Source organism: Rattus rattus, chromosome 18 (genome assembly GCF_011064425.1).
Source record: "Rattus rattus isolate New Zealand chromosome 18, Rrattus_CSIRO_v1, whole genome shotgun sequence".
Taxonomy (NCBI): domain Eukaryota; kingdom Metazoa; phylum Chordata; class Mammalia; order Rodentia; family Muridae; genus Rattus; species Rattus rattus.
In genome coordinates, this window is record NC_046171.1 from 18,689,611 (window position 1) to 18,716,146 (window position 26,536).

Consider the following 26,536-nt stretch of genomic DNA (forward strand, 5'->3'; position numbering starts at 1 on the left):
GCTGATGAGTTAGTCCAGCTTTTACAGCCGTTTGTCTTTGTAGGAGTTCCAAGATCATAAATGGTATTAAAAATAAATAAATAAATAAATAAATAAATAAATAAATAAATAATGACGGTCATGACAGGGAGAGCACAGCAGAGAGAAGGGAGGTGGGGGGAAAGCAACATTTAAGCCAAAAGCTTGGCTCTTGCCAGTAACTGGTTACATTTCCTCTGTCCTATTATTATTTCAATAATCTGGACTGAGATGACTTTCCCACACCTGACAGAGTAGCGTGTCTGAACCTATAGCTTAAGTGGATACACACAGACCCCCACTTTTGTTTTTGAATAAACCGTCCCTTTAAGAGAAACAGAGTAACAACACAGTGCGGGGCTGTTGTCAAGAAGATAGACTATGTTAACAACGGGGAAACAATGGCCTAAGCAGGCCTCAGAAGTCAGGGTGTCCTGAACGTGGAGGTAGCGTGCTTCTTAGAGGGTTAATGTCTGCAAAACCAGCAGCTGCTGTGCAAATGTGAGCCCGTGTTAGTTGGCAGAGGAAGATGGACAGATGGACAACTGAAGAGAAAAGTTTTGTTTGTTTCAATCAGAGAAATCTCTCACTCATCAGCCAGTGATCCCCCCCCACACACACACACACTGTAAAGGGGTCACAGGCGTAGCGCTTTGACCAAGTTTAACTGGCTTTAAGGCATTGAGCAGAAGCCCAGTCGCCAACTGCTAAGTCACAACTGGAGGGGAGCCCTGCTCTCAGTGAGTCCAGGAGAGGCTGGGCATGCTAGGCTCACCGAAACAGGTTAGAGTTGACTGGTGTTTTGGTTTGGCGGAAGCTCGTTGTGGACTGCCAGAGGGGTTGACATTGCTGTACTCATCAAGAAGTGAGATGACTCTGTGTGTGGGCAAGCAGGAGGACCCTGACTAAAAAGCAATTGCCGGGGCAGCAATCCCATTCTGATAATCAGTCATGTGGTCTGAGACAGCCGACTTCATCTGCCTCAGCTTGCTGATCTGTAGAATGGGGAGAATAAGAACAGTGCCGACCTCCTGGGTTTGCTGCGAGGTTTAGTGGAGTTATCATTGGAAGACAGAGCCACTTAAGATGTTCTCAAGAAGGATGAGGCACTATTGTCTTCCGAGTGTAACACTGAGGGAACCTGTGCAAAGCGTGGTTACTGAGGGGCAGGAGAGACAGCAGGTCCATGGTTAAGAGGCCTTACTGTTCTACCAGAGAATCACCCATGTGTGGTTGTGGGAGGGAGCACAAGTGCCCTCAGAGGCCAGAAGACAGCAACAGACGCCCTGGAGTTGGAGCTAAAGGAGGGTTAAGCCATTGGGTGTGGGTCCGCTATAAGAGGAGTATGCACTCTTAGCTGTTGAGATATCTTTCCAGCATCAAAATAAAACCTAGAAGGAGGAGGAGGAGGAGGGGGAGAAGGTGGGGGAGGAGGAGGAGGGGAAGAAGGAGGACTTAAACACATACACACTGGACTACATTGGGTTATGAGTTACGTATACAAGTGAAAGGAGTTATAACAAGAATGGCTTTACAATATCATTTGTGTTTTTGTGGGGTTCTGTTTGTTCATTTGTTTTGTCTTCAGTTGTTTTTTTTTTTTAATTTATTCTTTTCAATTTTTTCTTTTATTGAAAGTAGATTCTTTTCTCATGTTGGTTTCCTCTCCCTCTCCTCCTCCTAGTTCCTCCCTACTTTGCTTCCCGTCTGCATCCCACTCCCTCTCCAGCCTCTCCTTAGAAGAGAAAAAAAGATAAGAAGAAGAAAGGGAAGAGATAGCGACCAAACATGAGAAAATAAAATACAGTGCGGTGAAGCAAAAACCATCCTATTGAGGTTGGACCAAGAGAAGGAAAGGAGTCCAAGAGCAGGCACAAGAGCCACAGACCCATTCCTCTTCACAGTCAGGGGCCCATAAACATATAAGCTAATAGCTCTAATATATACTCAGGGGACCTGTGCAGACACATGTCGGTCCCGCGATTGCTGCTTCAGTCTGCGTGAGCTCATTTCTACCCTGCTCGGTTAATTCACAGGGCCATGTCCTCCTGATGCCTTGCGTCCTCTCTGGATCCCTTTCTTCTTACTCTTCCAAGGGATTCCCTGAGCTCTAGGGCCAGGGTGGGTGGGGTTGTGGGGTCCGGAATCTGATGGAGACCCCTAATGTAGACTGTGTGTGTGTGTGTGTGTGTGTGTGTGTGTGTGTGTGTGTGTGTGTGTGTGTGTGTGTGTGATGTGTGGCTGTGGGTCTCTGCTTCTGTTTCCGTCTGTGGCCAGAGGAAGCCTCTCTGATGACAGAGTTGTCACTTGTGAGAGCAGAGCTTGGACATGAGAGGTCACTCTTCCCTAGAGCAGAAGCCGGCGGCTCCAGGTTAAGACTCAGGACCTTGGATTTGGCATTTGCTTTCCAGGGGGGAGTAAGTACAGTATCCAGGATGGCTGGAAGGTATGAGGATGTTTCTACTTTTTTTTTTTTTTTTTTCGGAGCTGGGGATCGAACCCAGGGCCTTGCCTTCCTAGGCAAGCGCTCTACCACTGAGCTAAATCCCCAACCCCGAGGATGTTTCTCTTGTGAGAAAATAAACCTCAAAGCCCTACTCTGTCCCAACCACCGCACCACGGGCATTCACCTTTTAATCAGGGGTGAACAGAAAGATTTGTTTCTCTGCCCTGGGGGCAAGTTAGGCATAATCCAGGGATGGAATATTTGTTATCTTCCTCCCCCTCGGTCACAAAGCTCCACTGAGGGTCTTAGCTAGAAAAGGTCTCCTGTTGCATTATGGGGGACTGGTCACCAGTTCTTCTCGGTCACCGCCCCTGGCACATAGATGGTTTGTGACTGATACGGAGCACAAGGCTGAGGTGAAGGCAAAGGTTTGGCAGCAGCCAGGAAGCCAAAAGCCTCTCTTCCTTGTTCCGCTGTTACCTCAAGCTTCCAGGTGAGGTGACCAAAGCATCGGATGTAAAGGGGTAAAGGTTCCCAGCGTGACACATGTATCACGTGATCCAGTTGGCAGATTCCACTCACTTAGGAGGATGTGATGAGTTATCTGTGTTTCCATTAGTCATTCAACAAACTCTGTGACACAATGCTACCTCCCTAATGTTATGCAAATAAGATTCAAAGTCAATGGCCCTACCCTTAAAGATGGTCCAGTCACAGATAATAATATTGTGCCTCTCCTTCTGTACAAAGAATACAATGACTAAACAGAGGGGGGAGAGATCGATCCTAATTGGAAGTAAAAGAAGGATTTGCATTAGCATGTTCTTGACTAATTAAGAATCAAAGACCCCATATTTAGAGTTCTGTGATCAGTGCACTGGTTTCCTCCATTCTAACTTTGTAGTTCTCAGAATCCGCTGAGTATCTGGGTTCTGAAAACAGCCCCAAAGATAAAGGAAATTGACTGGGTTTCAGGGTGGCTCTTACAGGTTCTCAGAACCTTTGCCTTGCTATTTTTAAAACTTGGGGTTCAGTGCAAAGCTCTGTCTTTAGACAGGGCCTTTGGGCTTTGAAAGCTTCTCTGGAAATAAATGCCTATTAGGTTTTAAGTGCTTTTCAAAAATATGAGGAGGGGAAAGATGGCTTTGACAAGTCTCAGAACAGAGGCCATATTGTTCTGTTCCGACTGAAGGCTGATGGGATCTCTCAGAGCTTCTCTCTCAAGTCCGGTTTGCTTCTGCCTGCTCAGTGCAGAGCAGTTATTTTGATAAGGGGACTTGAGAGTAAGTCCTACCCTAGCAGTCATTAAAGCCTGGCACTTGGGTCATTGTGGAAGAGCTTCCGAGCTACACAAAGTCCTTTAAACAAAACAGTCCACACCCTGGCTCCAGGCTGTGGACCGTAGCAAGTTCTCGGAACTGGGCTCTGAGCTCCCACCAGAGAGGTCAGGAGCCACCAAACAGGCTGGGCGCAGTCAGCGAGTCGCCGGCGAGCCAGGGAGGAGGAGAGAGCAGAGTCTTCCCTGCTAGTCTGGCAGCTCCCTCTAAGTGCTCAGAGCTCAGAGCCCATCCCACACACCCGTGCTAGTCACTGCTGTGTGTTTACATGAGTAATGGAGCTGCCGGGGGAGGGGACTTGTGAGCAGCGCTGAGCCTCCTCGCGGCTAGGAAGCTGCGTTCACACCAAGACCAGACTTCCAGGGATGAGGCTGGGGAACAGTCCCCTGCCGGAGCTTTCCTGAGCACAGGCGTCAATCAGGCAGATGTTTGGCGACTGGAATGGGTAATGTCTGTTTTCGATTGATTTTCCTTCCGACTTTACCTTCGAAAATTCCAGGCAGGTTTTCTGGGATGGACTTTGAGACCAGCGGTTTTTTTGTTTTGTTTTGTTTTGTTTTTGTTTTGAGAATGAAATGAGAACGGTCGTTTGGGAAGGGGAGCCCGAGCCTCCCGAAATGGCTTCATAACCCACACTCCCCACTTTGACAGGAAAGACACTGTTGCCTTAGCTGAGTTTCACTGACAGTAAAGCTCCTAACCGAGGCAGAAAAACAAACTAGTAGGCAGTCCGTGTGTATGTAAATTGAGTCCAATATAAAATGTCCTAAAGGCACCGGCTAACCCTGTGTGTCAAGAGATAAATAACAATTAAGAGGCTCCCTGCTGTTCAGACATTTTTTTTTCCTGTAACTGTCCTTCAAAGTAATAAAAATATAGGTGCTTTGAGAGCTCTGGAGAGATTGCTTGGGGGCGGGGTGGAGGAAGGCATTCGTCTGGAGTTGGTTAACGCAGCTCTGTGAGTTGGTAGGTTTTAGATTTTTTTTGAAAATTGCGTGACCATGACCGATGGCATTTGAATGTGAAAGCTGGTAGGGGGGCAGTCAGGACACCCCATAAACAGCCCAAGCTCAGCATCACCTGTGTCATTTGTAACTATGGCTTTAATCACACACACACACACACACACACACACACATACACACACACACACACCTCCACAAGAGTCAGGCTAACCCCAGTGTAAGCTTTGGAATTTATTTTAAATAACCCTCCAGATCTTCATAAAAATATATTGAGGAGGGAAAGAGAACACGCTGACTCAGTGTCTTGGCCAGATTTGCTGAGATTTGAGACAGGCTGGCTACAGTAGTATTCGGGAGAAAATGCGTGGAATGGCAGCTTGTTACTGCGAGCCCCTTTCTCTAGTCTCTCTCTTTCTCTCCTTGCTATGGTGATTTGAGAAAACGCTGCTGTCTCAAAACTCTTCAGAAGAGTGATGTTTTCAGATGTTGCTTTCCTGTGATGACATCACAGGCTGGCGTGGCCTTTGGGTTTCTAAAACCGAGATATCAAACAAACAGGAGGAGAGATCTCCAAGTCTGACCAGGGTTACTTCTCTTCTGACAGTTGGCACTGGGGGGGGTGCGGGGAAGGAGGGAGGGTACAGACGTGGGAGGGCAGGAGGGGGGGTTATATTTCCCATATCTCCCTTGTCTTATTTATATTAATTAGACATGGGAAAGGTGATACTTTATCTGTGAGAGACAAACTCCTGCATCTACCAAGGTCCCTTCAGAGACGGGAGTATCCAACGAGAGTTGGTGGCTGACCTGCGTGTTTCAGCTATCGGAGCAGAGCGCTCTATAGTAAAGTTTCTGGGTTTTCCCCGGAAGAGGTCTGACAAATTGCTCTCCATTTGTTTTCAGCGCCAAATCTCAAAGGCAGACCACGCAAAAAGAAAACATGTCCCCAGAGAAGAGACTCCTTCAGTGGCTCAAAGGACCCCAACAATAACTGTGACGGTAAAGTCATCAGCAAGGTAAGGTGGGTCGTCCACTGGGACTCGTCCTGATTGAGTTTCCACTTTGACCTCTCTGATATCTGATGTCTCGGTGACCGTCCGCGTTCAATTCAGAATCTGTCTTTGGCTCTCTCGGCTACTGGACACTTCCCTAGTGGGTGGGGAGGATCTGGTAGGAGGCCGGCGGCGTTTTGATTAGTCAACAGAAAGGCTTCTCACCTCCCAGTTTGGCTTGTTCAGGAAAGGACATGATTAAGTGCGCACGTCACTCAGCCTGAGATCTTATACCAGATGACACAATGACATAGTTTACTCTGCTCGGATCAAAAATAGACCAGCTGAACCATCCTCTCTCTGAGTGGACACATCTAAATGTGCTTCAGAGATTAACTGGAGATGAAATTAGAAGTGGCTAGAATTAATCTTTTTTGGTCATGTTTTTCCCCCACCCAAGGTCACCTCTAACTCATATTAGAGCAAATCAGAGATACACGAGAAAGACTATGCATGCAAAAAAAAGGCGAATGTGTGTTTTTTAAAGATGTCTCTGGATACAGAAGGAAGGCGTCCACTGTAGAGGCTTGTTGGCCCATTTTGAATGAGCATTCTTTGGAATCTTTGCAATGTGTTCCTGAAGCGTTTCGTGAACTATTTAGCTTCATATTTTTAGACTTGTCTTTTGGACTTCTGTGAGGCTGGGTCACGGTTCCGCATTCTGGTTCTTGGATGTTTGTGTTTGGTGTTTTGCTTCTAGGCCAAAGACAGTTCTCATCCATCTAGATCAGAAACAAAGGGCAGATTAGACTTGGGGAAGCCTTTCCAGATCTAAGCGCTAGAGCTCTGAATGTGGGGGCATGTTGATCATTGATGAAGATTCTGACGTAGAAGAAAATGGCTTGAATTGACGTGGCTGGCCGGCTGTTGCTTATTCTGGATCCTCTCTCCCCTTCCCAGTGTGTCGAAGGGAACCATGGATGTCTACATTCTATAAATCTTATCTATGACTCCTAACCACAAAGTTCTGAAGGCTCTTTTGTTAGGGATTTGTCAAGCTCCCAAGGTCTCGCCGGAAGTCTTTTCTTTTCTCTTCTCTTCTTTTCGTTTCTTTTCTTTTCATTTTTAATTTTAAAGCCGATCTCCAGCAGTGTGTATTTTTTAAGCTTGCTGGCTAAATGCAAGCCCAGTGTTCTCTGCTATTGCTTAGTCTCTGTCCATTTAACTCTGTGCAAGTGAAGTCATATGGATACCATGAAGGATATTTTCTCATGAGTTGAGAATCTTAGCCCTGGACCCACTACCTAGGACCTTGGTTTCTATGTCCTTGATTGAAGGATCTGTCCTTTCCCTGAAGTGCGAGTCCTGCAAGGTCATACAGAGGGAGTTGGGGTTTTACAATGGCGACGCTCAACAGAGAATGCAGAGCCTACGTTGCGTCTCTTCGAGAACATTCTAAACCTAAGCGCACTGGGACAAAGCGCTCGTCCTTGTTATTTGGAATCACTACTCATGTGTGGGGACTACAAAACTCATACTGCGACTCGGAGAGCAGAAGAAGCCAACGGCTACTGAAATCATGGACTGTGTTCAGTGTTTGCTGACTTTACTCGTTTTACGAGGGATGACAGCCAAGTCTCGGTTCTCCTCACCTCTCCTTTCACTAACGCTGCCACTGAAAATGGTCACCGTGAGACGCGCCATCCTTCCAATGTTCTTGCGCTGCGGTCAGCTCCTGGGAACTGGTCGGACGTCTTAGCTTTTGGAACCTTTGGATTACAGTCTTGCCTTGAAGTATTTCTAATGGGCTTGGAGAAACCCACTAACTGGGAAAGATTAATTTTTAAAGCGTGGTGAGTGTATCTGTTGGCACCTGTCTGGAAAATCCTGCAGGAGGAACAAATGCTTGGAACAAATGCCCATGCTTGGGGCCAGGAGAGCCATTTTAAAAGACATCTGAGTCCTAACGTGGTCTTTTGCCGTGAAACGTTGCAGTAAAAATGTTAAGTCTATGACCATCTGCTTATTCCGGGAACTTGAACCAGTGTTTTACGTGTTGGTGAGCTACTTGGTTCGTAGACCTGCGTTGTGTTTTCAGAGCGTCTCAAACAGACCATTTCTAACCGTGGATAAATGCCAGCCACCTGCAGCTCCACACGACAAACCTTCCGGAAGACATGCATGGGATTTTCTGTGGTCGTGACATCACCTTTGGAGGTTTGCAGGCTCTCCGAGTTAATAGGACAGCACTTTTTTACCCTGGAGAAATTCCGTGGCTTTCTGAAGGCAACACATGTCTCGTGAGGAGGAAGAACACCTGGCCCTAGGAAGGGGTCGTGAGGATCAGTTCCAATCCTGTCACTTAATGGAGCCATTTATAGCAGCAGGCCCATAACTGAGGCTTGATCAACTGTACTTGGCTTAGATCTTTAGTGATGGAAAGTAAATGATTTTGTGTGGGTAGTGTGTGTGTGTGTGTGTGTGTGTGTGTGTGTGTGTGTGTGTATGCACGCACACATGCATTAAGCATTTTCCGAAGATTAGACATGTAACAGGTGGTTCCCATGTAGAAAGGAACATAGAGAGGCAAAGTATGTTATGCTGGGTGCCCTCTTAAATCACATCCTTGCTTTGCTGTGTGTTGCAAGTGTGATGCTCGCGATAGTTTCAATATCATCATCTCTTTTGGCCATCCAAACTATCCCTAAGAATTATTACCAAGAATCCAAGGGTATTGTCCCCAGTTGTTGACCAAATCAGGATTAGAAGTCTAGCCTGCTTGTTGCTGGTTCAGCCCAGCCGGGTAGCCCTGCTAATAACCAAGAGAGTGGTTACAACTCAATTGCATAGAAGAATGAGGATAGTGTCAAATAGACACATGGCTTCATTGAGAACATTAAACATCGTTTCTCTGATTAACATGCTGTCAATCACTCTGAAAACCCCCAGAGCTTCTAGTGAATTCATCAGGTGTGTGTGGCTCAGGTCAGGAACCTGACTGCCACCCTTATAAAAGGTCATGCTTTCTTAAGGTCAACATGAGCACTAGATGGTATTTCCATTTTAATACTTGAATTGCAGTAATTCAGCAGACTAGAATGCTGGGAATGTTTTTTGAGTAAATGTGGGCAAAACAGGCAGACAATAGCTTGACTGAGTCTTACGGAGGGGGCGGGGACAGAAAGCTTGCTTGCACTGAGGAAGTTATCAAGGTAGTTTGAGATGCAAGCCACTGCCCACTTGTTACCCTCCTGCTGAGCTTCCTTCCTCCTCGAAGGGGCCCCCGGGATACAGGATGGAGTTCAGCAGGTGACAGTGTGGTCTTTCTTGGAGTCTTGTCATAAACAGAGAGGGTGAGCTACTTCAGCTCTGGCTCCTACCACATGTACTTTCCTTCCATTTCTAGTATTTCTCTTCTTACACACACAAGCAGAGGGCTTGTCTATCTATCTGCAAAGCTCGCAGTCCCCTAACCGAGACGCCTCTGTCTAATAACAGTGATGCTCCGTCTGTTATCACCACAAACTTAGACCTCAGCCTGTTTCACACACAGCTTTTCACTCCACTTTCCTGAACACAGTTGAGGTTTGGAGGTAAGGTAGACCAGAACTCCAAACTTAGGTGTTCAGTAGCCATGGATCAAAGATCTTGAGCCTCAGTTAGCTTCAGTTTTCTCTCCTGTAAAATGGGTCTAGTCAGGTACCTTTTGCAGTGCCTGTGGCTGGCACAGCATCAATGAAGCACATAAGGTTACGTCATTCATTAAAGGCACCACATGGACCTAGGGTTGTTGCTTTTGATTGGCTGGGTGCCCAATGGAAGAAAAGAAGCCCTTATGGTTTATATACCATCTAGTTTTGATTTTTTTATGTGACTTGAGGAATCATAGTTCTCAGTAGGAGATGTCATCATGTCCGGGTTACGTATAAATATGCCAAAAAAATCAGGACATGCGTCATCAACCTAAAGCTTGGCGCTGAAAATTGATAATGGCGTCAAGAGTCACAGGATGTCTGCCTTCCTATGACGTCACAGAGTGCACAAGTTGGATGACATTGTCAGTAAAAATCCTATATGGGAAAACGTCTTCACCCCATTTCCACAGCCCCTTAAAAATATCAGAATTATCTCTGGTGGCCCCACTGATTTGCCCAGAAAGTGTTATTCTTGTGAGACCAGTCTGAAGAAATTAAAGCAGTGTGCACTCTCAAGAGAGAGAACAAGCGGTAACGAAGCCCTCTTAGAGAGGATGTGCTCCCCCTCAATAAATAAACAGAAACCTTTTCATCTGCTTAGGATTGGTGGAGGCTGAAAAATCTGAGAGAGAGAGAGAGAGAACAGGGTAGAATCTGTGGGACGTTTTTATTCACAACGTTCCCCGGCCCTTGCCCTCTTCCTGCCTGATGTCAGCCAGGAGACGTAAAGAACACTGGAATGTACACATTCCCCACGGGTGCATTTGAACCCGAAGTCTGACCCTTTGTACTTCCCCCTTTTACAATTAAAATAACTCAGCGACTCAGTGTTATATTTAACAGCCATCAAAGGCCGCTGTACAACATGGCCGAGAGCAGGGAACATTAGGTTAGCCAAGTCCAGAGTCTGCCTGCGGCGCAGAAGAACCATGGAGTATCTGCCTCTATTTATGTCTTAGTTTGAGAGGGTGGGCCATTTGTTCTACTTGGGGTTTTAGCTGCTCTCTGTTCTTTCTTTTCTGGCAAGGAGACATTTCCTATCCCATCCTAAGCTGATGGAAAAGCTATCAAGTCCTCATTAAAGAGTCTGTTTTGGGGTATAATATTCATGGTCATGTGAGGTCATCAACCTCAGATGACACATGGCAATGACGTTGCTGGTATATCCCAGCATGGAGAACTCTTCCAGGTGTCTAGAAAGAGGAATAGGATAAATCTACACAAAGAAATAAGTCTATCTAATATATTATACTATGTTATATGTAGTATATATAATATATATAAAGTATCGGGCTGCTGTTATGAAAGCAAGGTTTCATCAGTGACATTAATGGTGGTGCCCCTTGGGAAGATAAAAATGTATCAAGAGGCAAAGCAGTTTTCTCACCAAACATCAACACTGTTTCTTCTGGTTTGACATGAATGTACTATAAAGGATACAAAGGGCCCTGGTACAACCTGGCCAAGTGTGGCCCTCTGGACACCTGTTTGTCAATAAAGTTTTATTGACATTCGGAGCACGCCCTTGGTAGACTCGAGTACTTGCCATCAAGTCCACAGGGCACAAAGGCCCACTGTGTGCTCCTTTATAGAGCTTTGTGCCCGTTGACTAATTGTCTAGGACCGTTCTTACCCAAGGCTGTCTTCCAAGTGTCCCTTAGATATGTCTTTGCAAGCCTTCTGAGGCCGGGCTTGATTTGTTTATACTGTGGTTCCTACTTTTTTCCAGGTGAAAGGGGAGGCCAGGTCAGCCTTGACCAAGCCGAAAAATAACCACAATAACTGTAAAAAATCCTCGAGTGAAGAAAAGCCAAAGTTGTCCATTGGCGAAGAGTGCAGGGCAGATGAACAAGCCTTCTTAGTGGCCCTGTACAAATACATGAAAGAAAGAAAAACGCCCATCGAGCGAATTCCCTACTTGGGTTTCAAACAGAGTAAGTATACTTGTTTTTGTTTCTGAAATATCAAAAATTGCTCAGATTCTTTGAAATTGCAAGGCGTCGGGCGGGGGCGGGGGGAGGGGAGTGGGAAAAAATGTGTTTTTGTTTTTTTTTTTTTTTCTTTCTTTTCTACTAGTGATTATGTTGAAACCCTAATCTAGGCAGGGTGTTTTCTGTTTATAGTAGATCCACAAATTGTCCAAGCCAAGAATTTTCTCCCTGCCTCTTTCCGCTGCATTGTTGCCTTCTGGGACAATTGCAGTGATATTTATAGGCAGGCGTCCGAGGACGGTGACTGGAAATAGACCGTGCTGAAAGATTCTTGTTTTCTGTTTTGTCAATCTGGAGTGTCTGCAACTCCTTTCTTATGAGATAATGACGATGATGTCGCCTTATCAGGCACAGATGTTGCCTATTCAGGGACAGCTTCTAAAAGGGAGATGTTTAGAAGTGGACGAATAAAGAGGGGGGAAAAAACCCCTTTAGTCCTAAACCTGTTGGTTTTTGTTTTGTTTTGTTTTTTTAAGTCTGAATTCACAGCAAATGTGGACTAAAAACCCAAAGGGAAATCCCAGTTTGGAGCAACTTTGAGCTGGATGGTGCATCTAGACGTCTTCATGCATAGACGCAACTCATAGCTTGAGCAGAATTCCATTGAAAACAAAAAAGAAAACCCAGATCTTGCCCCCAGAGTTCACAGCCAAGTGTATATTTTGCTCTTGTCTGGATTTACTGGTGCACAAAGCCATGGGTCCCTCCGGCTTGAAATAGTATTTTCTCCAAAGGCGTCTTCCCATTAAAGCCACGTGTCATTCCGATGAAGAGAGTCAAACCTGTATGTTCTACCTAACAATTTACACAGCTAATAGCAGCTGGCGCTGATTACAAGAGAGCACTCAAAGCCATTATAAACTTACATAACGGCAGATGATTACAATGTTTGCCTGAAAACTAGCTGCTTGGAATAGAAGTAAAATCAATGTTCTGTGAAGGGCTCTGTCCCGTTATCAATGTTTCTGAGCAAGGCCAAGGCTAGGCTCTTTCAGCCTTGAAACAGGACAAGGCTCGCTATGGCTTCTCGAGAATGATGTGTCAAAGAGCCGTTTGACAGTTTAATTCCCCATTTGGTTCTTTTCCCTTACCAAGGGATTACTTGAAGTCCAGTATTCTCACATTCCAAGGTATCAGGTACAAAATGAACACCAAAAATATCTCGATACCAGTTGAGCCAAGCTCGTTTGGCAGCATAACCACGCAAACCCTAAACTCGGGATTTGTTTTTTGTTGTTTGTTGTTGTTTTTTTTTTTTTTTAAGTTACAGTTATTCCAAACATCACACAGCTCTCTCAGGCACAGATAGGGAGCTAAGTGGGTCCATGACTCCATTTCTCTGTGAACGGCTATCTCCCCTTACTGTGTGACTCAGGCCTGGCATGTGACCTGCCTGTTTTCTACACTCACGTGCCAGACACATGTTGGCAAAAATACAGCCGAATCCTTTAATACAGCCTTGTTATCAAACAGTCTAAGAAAGTAATTGTACATTAAAGTGACTGTTTACTGATCACAGAGAAATCTTATCTGGAGGAGGCGTGGCCATCAAGGCCTTCTCTCTGAGAACTGAGCAAGACCTACACCCCTGTTCTGAATTCCCACACATTCCCCAAGGTCCTGCCAACATCTTCTCTTCCTTTGCAGATGAAAAGACAAACAAGACGATGCTATTTGTTTTTAAAGTCCACAGGCGCTGTAGTGTTGCGACCCTCTCTCAAGAAATACTTTTTAAGGGTTAAACATAGTAGATCCTAAAATGTTGAACGCCCCTCGAGTGAATTATTTCCCAGAAATTTAGCTCTATGGGGTGCAGGTGATTGGGTTTCGTTGTTGTTGTTGTTATTGTTGTTGATAGAGGTGATTGGGTTTTTTTGTTGTTGTTACTGTTTTTTTTTTTCTTCTCTTTCTCATTGAGAAACAAAACAAAATGTTTGAATTGACGTTTCTTGAAAGTGTGTTAATGCAATGCTTATCTAAATACTTATTGTCCCTCTAACAGTTAACCTTTGGACTATGTTTCAAGCTGCTCAAAAACTGGGAGGATATGAAACAGTAAGTGTTTAAGCAACTTAAATGAAATGATTTCACAATCTGACTCCCTCCCCCCGCCCCCAACCCCTCTGTCTCTGGCCAAAATGGAGGAGAACTGAAAAGCAAGCACACCATCATTGGCTGCCTTTCCCAATGGCTCTTACACTTTGGGGGGTTTATTGGGCCAGATTTGGAAATGGTCCCAATTAGTTCCAGGTTTGGCAAAACTGTAAACTTGTCGTAAAACACTACAAGTGGAAAACATATGTAACTCTCCCCTGTCAGGGAAATTAGTTGGGTCTGTAATTTTTTCCCATGTTGAGAAAGGTCTATGATTGTCCGACAAGCCAAGATTGCATAAAAGAAATCTCCCTTGGCAACCTACCTGACATCTGTTCATGTCTAATATGGGAAATGTATTAAAGGCTTTCAGAAGTCATCAGGATTGGCCATTAAGGAATAGAATAGAGCACAGCCTCCTCTCATTCTAGGGCAAAAGAAGCTTTATTAGACAAGGGTCACTGCTACATAAACAGGAAGTTATCAAATTTATTCAGAACAGGCTCTGACATTCTTTATCAGCTAATTCTAACTGACAGGAGTGAGTTATTTTTAGCCCACGGGAAAATTTGATGGCCATGGATTTTTACAGCATGTATTTCTGAGCCAATAAAATATCAGAGGGACAAACGGAGATTAAGATCTTGAAATACGGAGGGGGGGGGAAGATCTGCATTAACGTAGCTCAGAGAGACGACATCTGTAATAAAATTAATTGACATAGGAAGATGGCGTCATTGGGAATGTTTTTCTCTCCCACACGATAATCAGATTAAGTTGTATAGTTCCTCTGGCAATTGAGTGGGAAATTATTTCTTTTCTTCCTTTAAGAAGTAATCTGAGAGACCTCTGTACTGTAGTAAAATGAAAGCAACAGACACAAAGTCAAGAAAATTATATTTATTTTACCCCAACCCTGCAATCCAGTGGTCCTTGCCATATAACGTATATTGTTCCAGAAACTAATAGAATGTTTTGATGTAGGAGTCTGGGCACAGGAAATTGTAGAAAGTGCTATTTGAGTCAGATAATCTGATATTTACCATTGAGATATCTGCTAGGAATTCTGACTAAAAAAGGGTTTGACGTGCATATGTGAACTTATAAACTGGTTGCTATATGGGGGCAAATGTGTTTATAAAGAAACCCAGCCCGTGAACACATGTAAAATGTTCATTTCATAGATGCAAGTTCATTTGCAAGATTTGTTTTATAAAAGTACCCTGTGCAAAAATAAATAGCTTTTTTTTTTAACTTGGCGAAATCTGTTGATGGATTAAGATATGGACTCCCTGCCACAGTTATAGCTCATGGTTCTGCAAAATCTTGAGCTAATTATAGTTCTCCTCTGTGTGAAAGGACGGAAACTTAGTCTCCTGAGCTCACCAGTCAGCCTCTCAGCCTCCACTTGTAAGCTGATCTTACAACGTGAAGAATATGGGGCTGCACTCTGGTGAACTGTGACCGAGGCTGGTTACATGATATTTGCACGGCGTTGTGAAATATGGTTTTCAAACTCCAGAGCTTCATGCCATGAACTGATAGGAAGAGTCCAGCAGATTTCACAGAATTCAGTGTTTCCTGCCTTCCTATCTCTTGTATCTTTCTTTACAAGACTCCCAAGTTGGTGTGGAACAAATAGAAGAAACTTCTGATAAATTTGGGGGCGCATTTGCAGTACTTTTGGACTCATAGAATTGATTCTTTTGTTGAATGAATAAATGAACATAAATCAGTAGATTACCTGACCATATGTTTACTGGCCATCATGTGCATGTGAGACATATGTTAGACACCACGGGAGAAAGGAAAGATCTAGGTTCGCCATCCTGATCCTTAAGGCACTTACTTTAAAGAGAATCAGTCATTAAATTATGGGTGGAAAAAATTGAAAAGACCATCACCCTGTAGAAACAAAGTGATCTCCCCGATAGAAATGAGAGAAGGAGCCTTCAAGGCTCAGATGTGCTGACGAGACCTGCAGGATAAGTGTGTTGGACGAAAGTGGCTCTGAGGTGAAGCAGGTGAGGGGTTGGGTCCACCTTGCCATGGCTTTCTTAGGGAGAGCATTCCAACATAGAGATGGGATAAACTTGGTCACAGCAAGGTCGAGCAACTAGAGTGGCCAGTGCCTGGGACAAGAGACTGAGTAGAGAGTTGTTGATAGATGAAGACAAGAAAACGAGGCCAGGAGAGAACAGGAGTTGGATGCAGGGGTTGGGGACTGTTTAGTAGGCTGGGGAAGGGAGCAAGGGTAAAGGATGTCACCCCATTTAAGAATGAGTTTCTCTTCTCTCTCTTACTGTGGAAGATACCTTTTCCATAGGCAATCTGTACCAATGACAGACGGACAAGGAAGAGTGGGGACTCTCCTTGTGTGTGTTCTCAACTGCCTTCAGCTTAAATCCTTATGTCCAAGTAGCATGGGTGGGAGATGCATAATCTGGGGGATACACGAAGGACCCAGTGGGAGTCTTCCCTCTGTCTACTTAGGAATGGAATTTTTAAATCCCCCTCCCTCCCTGTCTCCCTAACTTCCGGCTTCCTGTTGGCACCTAACTATGTTTCTACTATCTACTTCTAAGCTTTTAGCCCTGCTAGGTACATAATACATTTTTTTTTTTCTTGGAGTATTTTGACTGGCGAATCTTAGATTTTTTTCAGTGAGGTTTTAGTTTGGCAGCCTAGAACATCTTCGAATGTCGGTCTTCCCTTGGCTGAAGAACAGGCACCATGTTTCTGTTATTTTCTTTTCATGCTGGGGAAAGTTCCTGGTAAATCCGGATGCAGCTTTCCATTTTGAGCAAAGGGAATTATAGCACCTTGACAGATCGTTTGTGTCATGACTTGACCTCTGCATGGAAAAGAATCCTTGTTCTGTTAGTTTATGTCCTTTGTCATACAAAGAAGGAAACTAAGGCATAGTTTCTAAGACCATCGTGGCGGTGGTCTTCCGGTTCTAGCTTGCTGGTAATTGCCACCGTATTTTTCAGATTTTAACTTGGTGGCATTCCCCATCGTGGTATTTTCTTCATATTCTCGCCTGCAGGAAGTCCCCAGGACACACTGTCTATAGTAGTATAGGTGAGAGGAGACACTTATAAATTACTGTCTCTTGTGCCTTCCATTCCTGGCAGTTTCTCGTATATCTAGGATATTTTCTTCATATTTGGGAGTGATGTTGATATCATCTTTCAGCCCATGAATACCAGGTGTACTATAGTCCCAAATGGAACCTGTCTTCAATTACATCCTCTATCAAAAATCACATATCAAAGACTGGAAATTTGTCCTTAAAGTTTTTTGTTGTTTGCTTATTTGTTTGTTTGTTCTCACCATGGCTTATGAATTCATAGTACTGTAGTACTGAGATACGTCCCCAGCCCTTTCGAGTTACCACCCCATATACATGTCAGAATGCTAACCTTTCCTAGTAACCAACCAGTTACAACCTGAGATAACATCTCATTCTTGAGGGGGAAAAAAATGTAAGAATTTAGGAGAAAGGTTTAAATGGATAGATAATGCAGATACTTGATATGTAGATATTTGATAATATAAATACTCAGGACCAGTCCAAAATTCAAGCATCAAGCTTGCAGACGTGTTACTGTATGCCTGTCCAAAACCGGGTCTCTGGAGTTCCCTCTGGTTATGAACAAGAACATCTTAATTGGCTTGTTTTTGTTTGTGGTTATGAACTATTCCAAACCTTCTGGTTTGAATTGTGGATTATGGATTGTTTCATTTTGGTTCTTCACAATCCTCCAATTTCAATTTGAGAGAGAGAGAGAGAGAGACAGACAGACAGACAGACAGACAGGCAGACAGAGAGGGGCAGAAGTTTCATTTTAAGTCTGTAATGTTGGCTGGCGACTGTACCATTCTCTCAGTCTCTTCTGCCTTTACTGGAAATACAGCAAGTTTCTCTCTGCTTTGAGGTTTGGGGATCATAAATGTATCTAACAGATTTGATTCCCTAAAACACTGCATCTTGAGGGTTTTTGATTGGCTGCTGGCAACGGCTCGCTCTTCGCAGACTTCCAGCTAGACACTCCTCTACCCAGTCTTTTCTTTCTAATCCAGAAAGGGATAGCGCTTTGCCCCTGAGCTAGGGTCCTTCCTGTGCATCTGGGGAAGCAGTAACTACCAGGAGAGTCTCTGAAGCGTGAGGGAGCACATCAGCTGTAGTTTATTAAGGTAACTTCACTGACCACCTGGTGGAAAGCCCCGTGCAGTATTCTGAGAGAAAGTGGTATTAGCACAACGGGTGCCGAGAGAAATTTATCAGAGCACAGGAGGCACCGACAGCATTGTGCTCCCAGACCCCTCTAGCCCCACCAATGAGGCAGCGCCATGATGTGTTCATCTGGGACAAGGCACTTGGCTGCCTGCCGGATTATGCTCTGACGTCAGACTCTGGCTCTGACATCAATTTGAAGACATCCTCCGGCTCTGTCCCTAGCATTCTTGAACATACCAAGCGTTTGGCTTATTTCAGAATGGTCCAGGCCAAAGATGATGTCATGTAGTCTTGAACGGCTTCAGTTCCTGGAGTACTACCAGGAATAAAAAAGTCATCTTCCTTGAATTCAGCCCCACCTCAAGGTGCCCAGACAAGGCTCTGTTTCCCAGGCAGCCTGAGCTACGTTAGGAGCTCGCGCGCGCATGCGCATCCCATGACTTTATGTTGACTTCCCATTCTTAAGCCACCGGGAAAAACTCAAGCCCACAAAAGCCCCTAGTTCCGTCTGTTTCACTAGACCCCCCAGACCCCAATATGATTTTTATCCTCGTAATCTAAAAAGTAGATAAATTAAAGGCTCCAAGGCTTTCAAGTGGCCGTCCTAAAGTCGCGTGCGTGTGCGCGTGTGTCCTTAGTTGCCCTGCGCCTTTTTTCAAAGAGAACATAATATATTTACTCTCTCACAGACCCATACATGTAAACGATGGGTCACGATGTTTCCACCCCTAACTTCAACTTCAACTTCCACTTCCCGCAGGCCCCCCAACCCCCCTCCTTTCCACAGGTGTCCCCAACATGCCTCTCTCTCCCTACTTCACGCCTTCTGTTTTGTGTTTTATTTTGGTTTTGCTTGCTCTGTTTTGCTGGTGGTAGATTTTGTCTTGTAACTCTCACTGAGTGCAGTGACCTGTCTGAGAACGCTCCCGATCTTGCCGGCTTGGCTTCATCCTGGACTGGTCTTGTGCTGGGACCAGAGCTGCTGTGGGCCCCTGAGTGAGTGCCATGGTCACATTTATGACCAGATGACTGGCTCTTTGTCCTTGGGTGTTCTGAGGGATCTCATTGTTGTTTCGGAGACATGGCCTCTCATTGGCCTATATATCACCAAGTAGGCTAGACTGCCTGGCCACTGAGCCCCAGAGAGCCACCCATCTCTAAGTCCCCAGTGTTAGAGTTCCAAGCATAAACCACCACCTGTGGTGGCTTTTCCGTGAAAGTTCTGGAGATGAAACCTGGGTTCTCATGTTTATAAGCAATGGTCCTACTGACTGTGCTATATCTCTGTATACCACACCTCCCCAAAATACTCTTGAAGCAATAGTTTCATCAGTGAAACTACGGAGGGACTTAGGTTTCTTTCCACTCGTTACTCCCGTTTTCTCACACAAACAGCAGTGTAGACAACTTGTTTGGTGCCCCTCTGAAATGTCATCTGGATTCTAAAGGTCGCTTGGAAAACATGAGCATGTGTGCTGGATCTAAGGGGCATGCTGTGATTTTTGGAGACCCTTTAATTTTACCTATGCTAGGAAAAAAGTGATTCTCAGTGGTCTTCAGAGTGAGCTTGTCACGCGTATCCTGATTGGTTCTCGCACCTGAGTGCAGTCTGCTCAGTCCTTGCGGTTCTCTGGAGCTGTGATGTCCATTAAGCTAGGAGCCTTGAAAGCCTTATCTGTTTCTATCTCATCTGACCTCTGTCCTCTGCCCTCTGTCCTCTGTCCTCTGTCCTCTGCCCTCTGTCCTCTGACCTCCTCCTTCCCACCTCCATCACTCTCTGTACCCAACTCTGTCCTAAAATGAGATGAAGTATAGGTAGATGGCCATGTCCCAAATCTCTAGCATCTGATGTGCCTTCCTAGAAGGGGTGGCAGGGAAATACAGCTCAAGAAAAAGGACTCTGTGGTGAACAGCATAGCAGAGCCCCTCTGTTCTACCTAGAGACAAAGGGTCAGCACAGAGGAACCCTTTAGCTTCAGAATGTGAGAGGCTAACAAATCAGAAAGCACTTTTCAGTTTACTCTCAGAGTCTTGCTGACCCAAACCCAACAGGCTGAGAACTCAGGGGAAAAAGCCTTCATGCCTGGTGTGGCCTGTATTTTCAGATCAATCTGATGGGAGGTAGCTTTGATAACAGCACAGAGACATCAGCTCTGGGTACTGGAAGGCAACTGGGTAGATGAGGGTTTACTCCTACTGTACTGTGTATCCTTAGACAAGTGATGGGTCCTTCCTGAGTCTCGGTCCCTTCATGTCCCAACCCTGTCTGTCCCCTGAGAGATGGCAAGAGTCAACAGAAATGCAAGCTGTGTAGTGTAAAATAGAATGTGCTGTTTGCACAGATGACCAGAGTGGGAACTGCTTCTGCAGTACAGGGATGTGCTTAGCTGTTCCTGCAGTCCTACTGTGCACCTTGTGCCCTCCCCTTATCTAAATGAAGACCTTGCTGGGCGATGTCTAAATAAAGGGGCCTTGGTATCAGGCATGAGGAGTTTTTGAGGAAAGAAATTGTGCCTCTTTATTTTTGGTTTATGGCCTAAAACTGTTTAGAAATGTGTACATGGTTGTCAGAACCTGTCCTAGCCTCAGACATGCTCAGGTGCGGTAGGCAAGCCATGTGATTCCCCACCCCCCACACCCCAAATAATCAATGTCCAGATCGTAGCATCTGTCATTTTGCAAAATCCCAATCTATGCACAACAGTAAAACTTAAGAGCAAAAATAAAAAGAGACCACGTCGTACAGGGCAGGGTATTGTTTATTGTTTTGATATTATACACCCAACTCGATAAGGTACACGATGAGCATTTCACCTTGGGAATATGTGTGTTTTCATGAGATCTGATTAATATCCCATTTCCCTGCTCTGTGTGAATAGAGACAAACAGATTGGATAGGCACACCTCGAACTCAGGCTTCGTTTTAGTGATGATAGAATGTCAGGACGGCTGTGAATTCTTCCACCGCTTATCACTTTCATTAATCTATATGATCGCTTTATTAGTGCCCTGTTTTGTTATAAAGCAGGAAACACGTTGTATGGCCCAAAGGGTAAGAAGATGCATAAACAAATGTGTTTGAGGGAAACAAACATTTTCTTTAAGTAGTGTGGCTGGCCATCCACCTCCTCCCGCTTCCGGCAGCCAGTGTCAACTGTGATCCATTTAAGTTGGGGAACTAGCATACAGTTCAGTGGAAATGTAACTTTATTTTGTACTGTGTCACATAACATAGAAGGAGTGGGGTGTGTGTGTTTGGGACCTTGGGGGCCATCCGTTGTATGAATAACTAGGGAGACGGTGCCTTAGATAAAGTTAGCCAAGGCTGGCACACAGCATCAGAAGTCGGAAGCCATGTTTTATTGTGAAGCGAGAGATCTTCTGTTAAAGCCATTGCCTCTCCCCCCTTAAACTCACCAGCTCTGTTTCCGGGTGTCCAGGGCTGTCTGTTCTCTTCTGAATGTTGTGTATAATGAATGACCCTGGCGCTGCAGCTCACTCTCGATGCTAGATTGAATCTCTCGTTGCCGTCTTTTCAGATAACAGCCCGCCGTCAGTGGAAACACATTTACGACGAGTTAGGCGGTAATCCTGGGAGCACCAGTGCGGCCACTTGCACCCGCAGACACTACGAAAGGTAAGGAGCCATCGCCTGCAAAAGCCTGGCCTAACTAAAACCGTGTCGTTGGAAGACGGTTTGGGATAAAGACAAGATGGGGGAAATCTAAAGGACCATTGGGAAGACAAAATACCCTCACCCACTCCCCCCTACTCCCTCACCCTCCCCCATCTCTTCTCCTCCCCCCTACTCATGCCCATCCCCCAACTTCCTCTCCCCCCATACACCCGGGATTCTGCTCTACATAGCACGCTCTCTGGTCACCCAGACTAAAATTAGGTGTGCCTTTACTTAGGTTTTTGTCTTGTGGCCACCTGTCTGGCAATGCCCCTGCCCCAGTAAGTGTGTCTTGCTAGGGATGTTCTCAGGAGGTCCATTTACCAGGAACGATTTGAGCTTCTGGAAATCAAAGATGGGGAATGTTGCCATGAGGTTCCCGTGTGCCTGAGCCCTGGAAACCAGGCATTCCTTAGCCCAACAGCACTGCCTCGGGTTATGTCTACGTGGTCTGCTTTTCCATTCCTTGTGAGGATTTCTTCACCGATAGATCCGCTTTCTTTCCATCAAGGAAATCTCGAGCCAAATTCTGCATGGCTTGGTTTCCTAATAAGGCCCACCTGTGTCAGGAAAGTGCTGATGATATAACCAAGAAAGAATACATCAGGGCCTCTGGGGAAGGCTCTGTGGGCTGGAGTCATGTCCCGTCCCATCTGCCCGCTTCCCGTGCACCTCCTCCATCCCCCAAGTTGTGTTAAGGACCATGTGCCTACACTGACTGTGTGCCTACACTGACTGACTGTGTGCTTATACTGACTGTGTGCTTACACTGACTGTGTGCCTGCACTGACTGACTGTGTGCCTACACTGACTGTGTGCCTGCACTGACTGTGTGCCTACACTGACTGACTGTGTGCTTACACTGACTGTGTGCCTGTACTGACTGACTGTGTGCCTACACTGACTGTGTGCCTGCACTGACTGACTGTGTGCTTACACTGACTGTGTGCCTGCTCTGACTGACTGTGTGCTTACACTGACTGTGTGCTTACACTGACTGACTGTGTGCCTGCACTGACTGACTGTGTGCCTACACTGACTGATTGTGTGCCTGCTCTGACTGACTGTGTGCCTACACTGACTGATTGTGTGCCTGCTCTGACTGTGTGCCTACACCGACTGTGTGCCTGTACCGACTGACTGTGTGCCTGCACTGACTGTGTGCCTGTACTGACTGTGTGCCTGCTCTGACTGACTGTGTGCCTGCACTGACTGTGTGCTGCACTGACTGCGTGCCTACACTGACTGTGTGCCTACACTGACTGTGTGCTTACACTGACTGTGAGCCTGTACTGACTGACTGTGTGCCTGTACTGACTGTGTGCCTGCACTGACTGATTGTGTGCCTGCACTGACTGACTGTGTGCCTGCACTGACTGACTGTGTGCCTGCACTGACTGTGTGCCTGCACTGACTGACTGTGTGCTGCACTGACTGACTGTGTGCCTGTACTGACTGACTGTGTGCCTGTACTGACTGACTGTGTGCCTGCACTGACTGTGTGCCCGCACTGACTGTGAAGCTGAGAAGTGGCAGCAAATTCCTGAGTGGGGCGTGCTTTGCGTGACGAGTCCATACATAACGTTTATTTAGGTTCTACCAGCTTCTTTACAGCCAGCACTGCCCTATGGGAGTGGAGAGGGGGTTAGTAATGGTGTGTGTGCATGCCTGTGGGTGTCAAGAATACATGTGCACACATGTATGTCGTTGGTGTGGGAGGCCAGTTCAGAATTCATCCTCTACTGCGCTTAATTACGGATCTCGTTGTTGTGATAAAGTATCCTGACCGAAGAACGTAAGTGAGAAAAGGTGTATCTGACTCATGAAGGGTGGTGGGTTCAAATCCAGGGCTGGAGTTCAAATAGAAAGAGGGAGGGAGAGGGGAAGGAGAGGAAGAGAGAGACTGTGTGGTTGTGTGCCGTGCATACATGTGTGAGCCTTGCCTTAATAGTGTTCGTGCATACACTGAAAGCAAGATACACCTGGTTAGTGGAACAGAGCATGCTGGTAACATAGTTAAAATGATAATACTCAATTTGCTGATTATTTTTCTCATGGTCCATTGATAATCCGACTTTGACCTACATTCATGACACCCACTGTGGGTCATATACAGCATCCTTCATAACTCTCCTTGACACGGTATGTGTTTGTTATGTCCCTTTGACGTCTAAGGGCGTCTAACAGTACCTCACTTTTAACTAAGCAGCCAGGTAACAAAAGTGAGAATGCTTGTTTTAGAATAATTGAAGTAAATTGAGTACCTCATGAAAATTTCCCATGGAGTATTCCCAAGAGATTGCCCTGGCCCTATTGTAATCTGGAAAGATTCTAAACGTCAGTAATAGATGTTCAAATTACCACTCTTGGCAGCACTGTTTTTCATATATATAAATGTGACTGTGATTTCTCTCAGTACTTAACATCAAAGCTCACGCATTCTTGTTACCTACTGTATTGGACAGCTGATCCCCAGTACAATGTCTCCCCAGTCAGGGCTCTGCCTACGATGCTGGAGGCTACCATAACCTACTTGTCTTTGGCTTAGGAGCCTCTAATCAAACTATTGCATGAGAGGCATAAAAATATACTCTCTTCTCTTCAAAAGTTCCCAGCACTCGGAACCATTCATCTTAAGGGGACCCAGTGACAAACAAAACTGGCTAAAGGAGTCACAAGGCTGCAGCTAGCCCACTGCCTTGGCAAATGGGCACAGTCATTAAGTAGATTTTACAAAGCCTCTCATGATCAAGAGCAGGAAAGAATGGGGTTAGAGAGAAGGATTGAGTATGTGTGTGTGTGTGTGTGTGTGTGTGTGTGTGTGTGTGTGTGTGTGTGTGTTTCATTTTTCTTTAATGAGGTACATGGGTATTTTGCCTCTTGTGTGTGTGGAGGAGCCTACAGAGGCCAGAAGATGGAGTTGGGTCCCCTGGAACAGCAGTTATGGATAGTTAAATGTTATCATGTGAGTGCTGGCATCTGAACAACTTCTGGAAGAACAGCTGGTGTTGTTAAATGCTGAGTGTGTCTCCAGCCCCTGGGTGTGTTTTCCTTAAGAGGTTTTGTCAGTGCCACAGTCTTGACCGGAATGCCCAGAGACTTTTAATGTACTTCACTGAATGATTTTCCTGTTCTAAAGAAAAGTAGATTCCCAAACGATGTAAAACTATCAATTTGGAAACCCTAGCAACGACAACCCATTATGAAAGGTTTTACATTTTTCTTTTCATTTTCTGAATTTGTAGGAGAAGACTAGACATTCTGTAACTTTTTGGTCTCCCATTGGATTATAGTTTTCAAGAGGTATAATATAATCTTCCAGTTCTAGGACTTTTTGGTCAGCATTTGAGTTAGGGGACGGCAAGTAGTAGACTGGAAGCCATGTTAAATTGTCAACTGTAGGACATGTCTTGAGAAGAAGGGGGTGGCTTCAGTAGTTAGGGGATGGCTTAAAGTGCTAGTATGAGGCACTGAGGGACACTGAAGTGCTCACAGGCTTCTGGGACAGCTGAAAGCTTAGAACCAGTGGCTCTGCTGTTGTCGGGCGACACTGTTGTCTGGACACACCGTCAGGAGTGTGCAGAGCTTAAAGACTGGGGTAATTCTGCACTGATAACAAGCCCTTGGCCTTTCTTCAGTAGCCAAGTTTTGCTATCTAGAGTACTTCAGCCTTCTGGTCAGAATGCTACAAACAATTAGTAATTAATAACCATTAGCTACCAATACTTGAAGATCATGGTTTTATTGGGTTTTTTTTGTTTGTTTTTTTGTTTTTTTTGGTTCTTTTTTTCGGAGCTGGGGACCGAACCCAGGGTCTTGTGCTTCCTAGGTAAGCGCTCTACCACTGAGCTAAATCCCCAGCTATTGTTTTTAATATAGACTGTGCAGAACATTTTTAATGTAGACTATGCATGCATTCAGACCACTCTTTTAAACCAATCATGATTGTACTGGTTGATTTTTGGCAACTTGACACAGATTAGGTATCTGGGGAAATAGGGACTTCTTTTCAAGAATTGCCCTCAGTAGATTGTCCGTGGGCAAATCTACAGGGCGTTTTCTTTATTAATGACTCATGACGAGGACTCAGGCCACAGGGGCTCCCCACCCCTGAGGAGTGCTCGCTTTGGCTTTCCTGGCTGATAGACTGTGATCGAAATGTGCAAGACAAATAGACTCTTTTCTCCCCAGGTTGCTTTTTTATGAGTACACTGTCAGTCTCTTCAGACACACCAGAAGAGGGCCTCCCGTCCCATTGCAGATGGTTGTGAGCCACCATGTGGTTGCTGGGAATTGAACTCAGGACCTCTGGAAGAACAGTCAGTGCTCTTAACCGCTGAGCCATCTCTCCAGCCCTCCCCCGCCCCACCCCAGGTGACTTCTAATTAGGACTTTTTATCACAACAATAAAAAGGAAACTATGGAAAGGTCCATCAGGGAATCACCAATAATCCCAAGGACCATAGAGTGGAAGTAAGGCTGGGCCATAGTTCTACAAATGTCTGCTCTTTCACTGGTTCTCCCAGAGGATAGTACTCCAGAGGGAGTACTCTGATCAGATCAGGGACTTTAAGCAAAGAAGAGGCTGGCCTGTTGCTAAAGCCATACATACTATCAGATCCATTCATCCTTATCAGTAACAAGTTGGCGTGGCCACACAGAAAATGGCTGGCCGCTTTGGTGCACAGCCACCATCTTCAAGAAGCTGGGGCAGTCGAGAGAGCTCTGAACTTTGTGGTGACTTTTCTAAAGCCTTCCAGAAAGCCTCTCGTTTCTTATCTGAGTGTGTGTGTGTGTCTGTGTGTGTGTGTCTGTCTGTCTGTCTGTCTGTCTGTGTTTGTGTGTTACATGCATATGTATACATGTCTGCATGCATGCATGCATGCACTCGTTCCTGTTCAGGTACAACAAGTGTGTGTGAAGGTCAGAGGACAGTTTTGGGGATCGAACTCAGGTCCTCAGGGTTGATAGCGAGTGGTGGCCTTACCATCGCATTGGTCCCTACATTATTCTTTGAGACGGGGTCTTGTCATCCATCAGGCTCGCTTGGCTAGCCAGCCAACCCCAAGGATCTGTCTC

The 26,536-nt window shown here is 45.5% G+C and overlaps 1 protein-coding gene across 2 annotated transcripts in view; it reads left to right on the forward strand.

Moving 5' to 3' along the window:
* Window positions 1-3,970: 3,970 nt before the first annotated feature.
* The window catches only part of Arid5b (AT-rich interaction domain 5B), a 44,829-nt gene continuing 22,263 nt past the window's right edge, over window positions 3,971-26,536 (forward strand). The window contains exons 1-5 of one of the 2 annotated variants that reach the window (XM_032889277.1): window positions 3,971-4,246; window positions 5,670-5,782; window positions 11,183-11,387; window positions 13,447-13,499; window positions 21,321-21,418. In XM_032889277.1, coding sequence (XP_032745168.1) covers window positions 4,243-4,246; window positions 5,670-5,782; window positions 11,183-11,387; window positions 13,447-13,499; window positions 21,321-21,418 — 473 coding nt within the window. In that variant the 5' untranslated portion in view covers window positions 3,971-4,242. The remainder of the gene's footprint in view (window positions 4,247-5,669; window positions 5,783-11,182; window positions 11,388-13,446; window positions 13,500-21,320; window positions 21,419-26,536) is intronic. The other variant, XM_032889279.1, reaches the window with a different exon arrangement.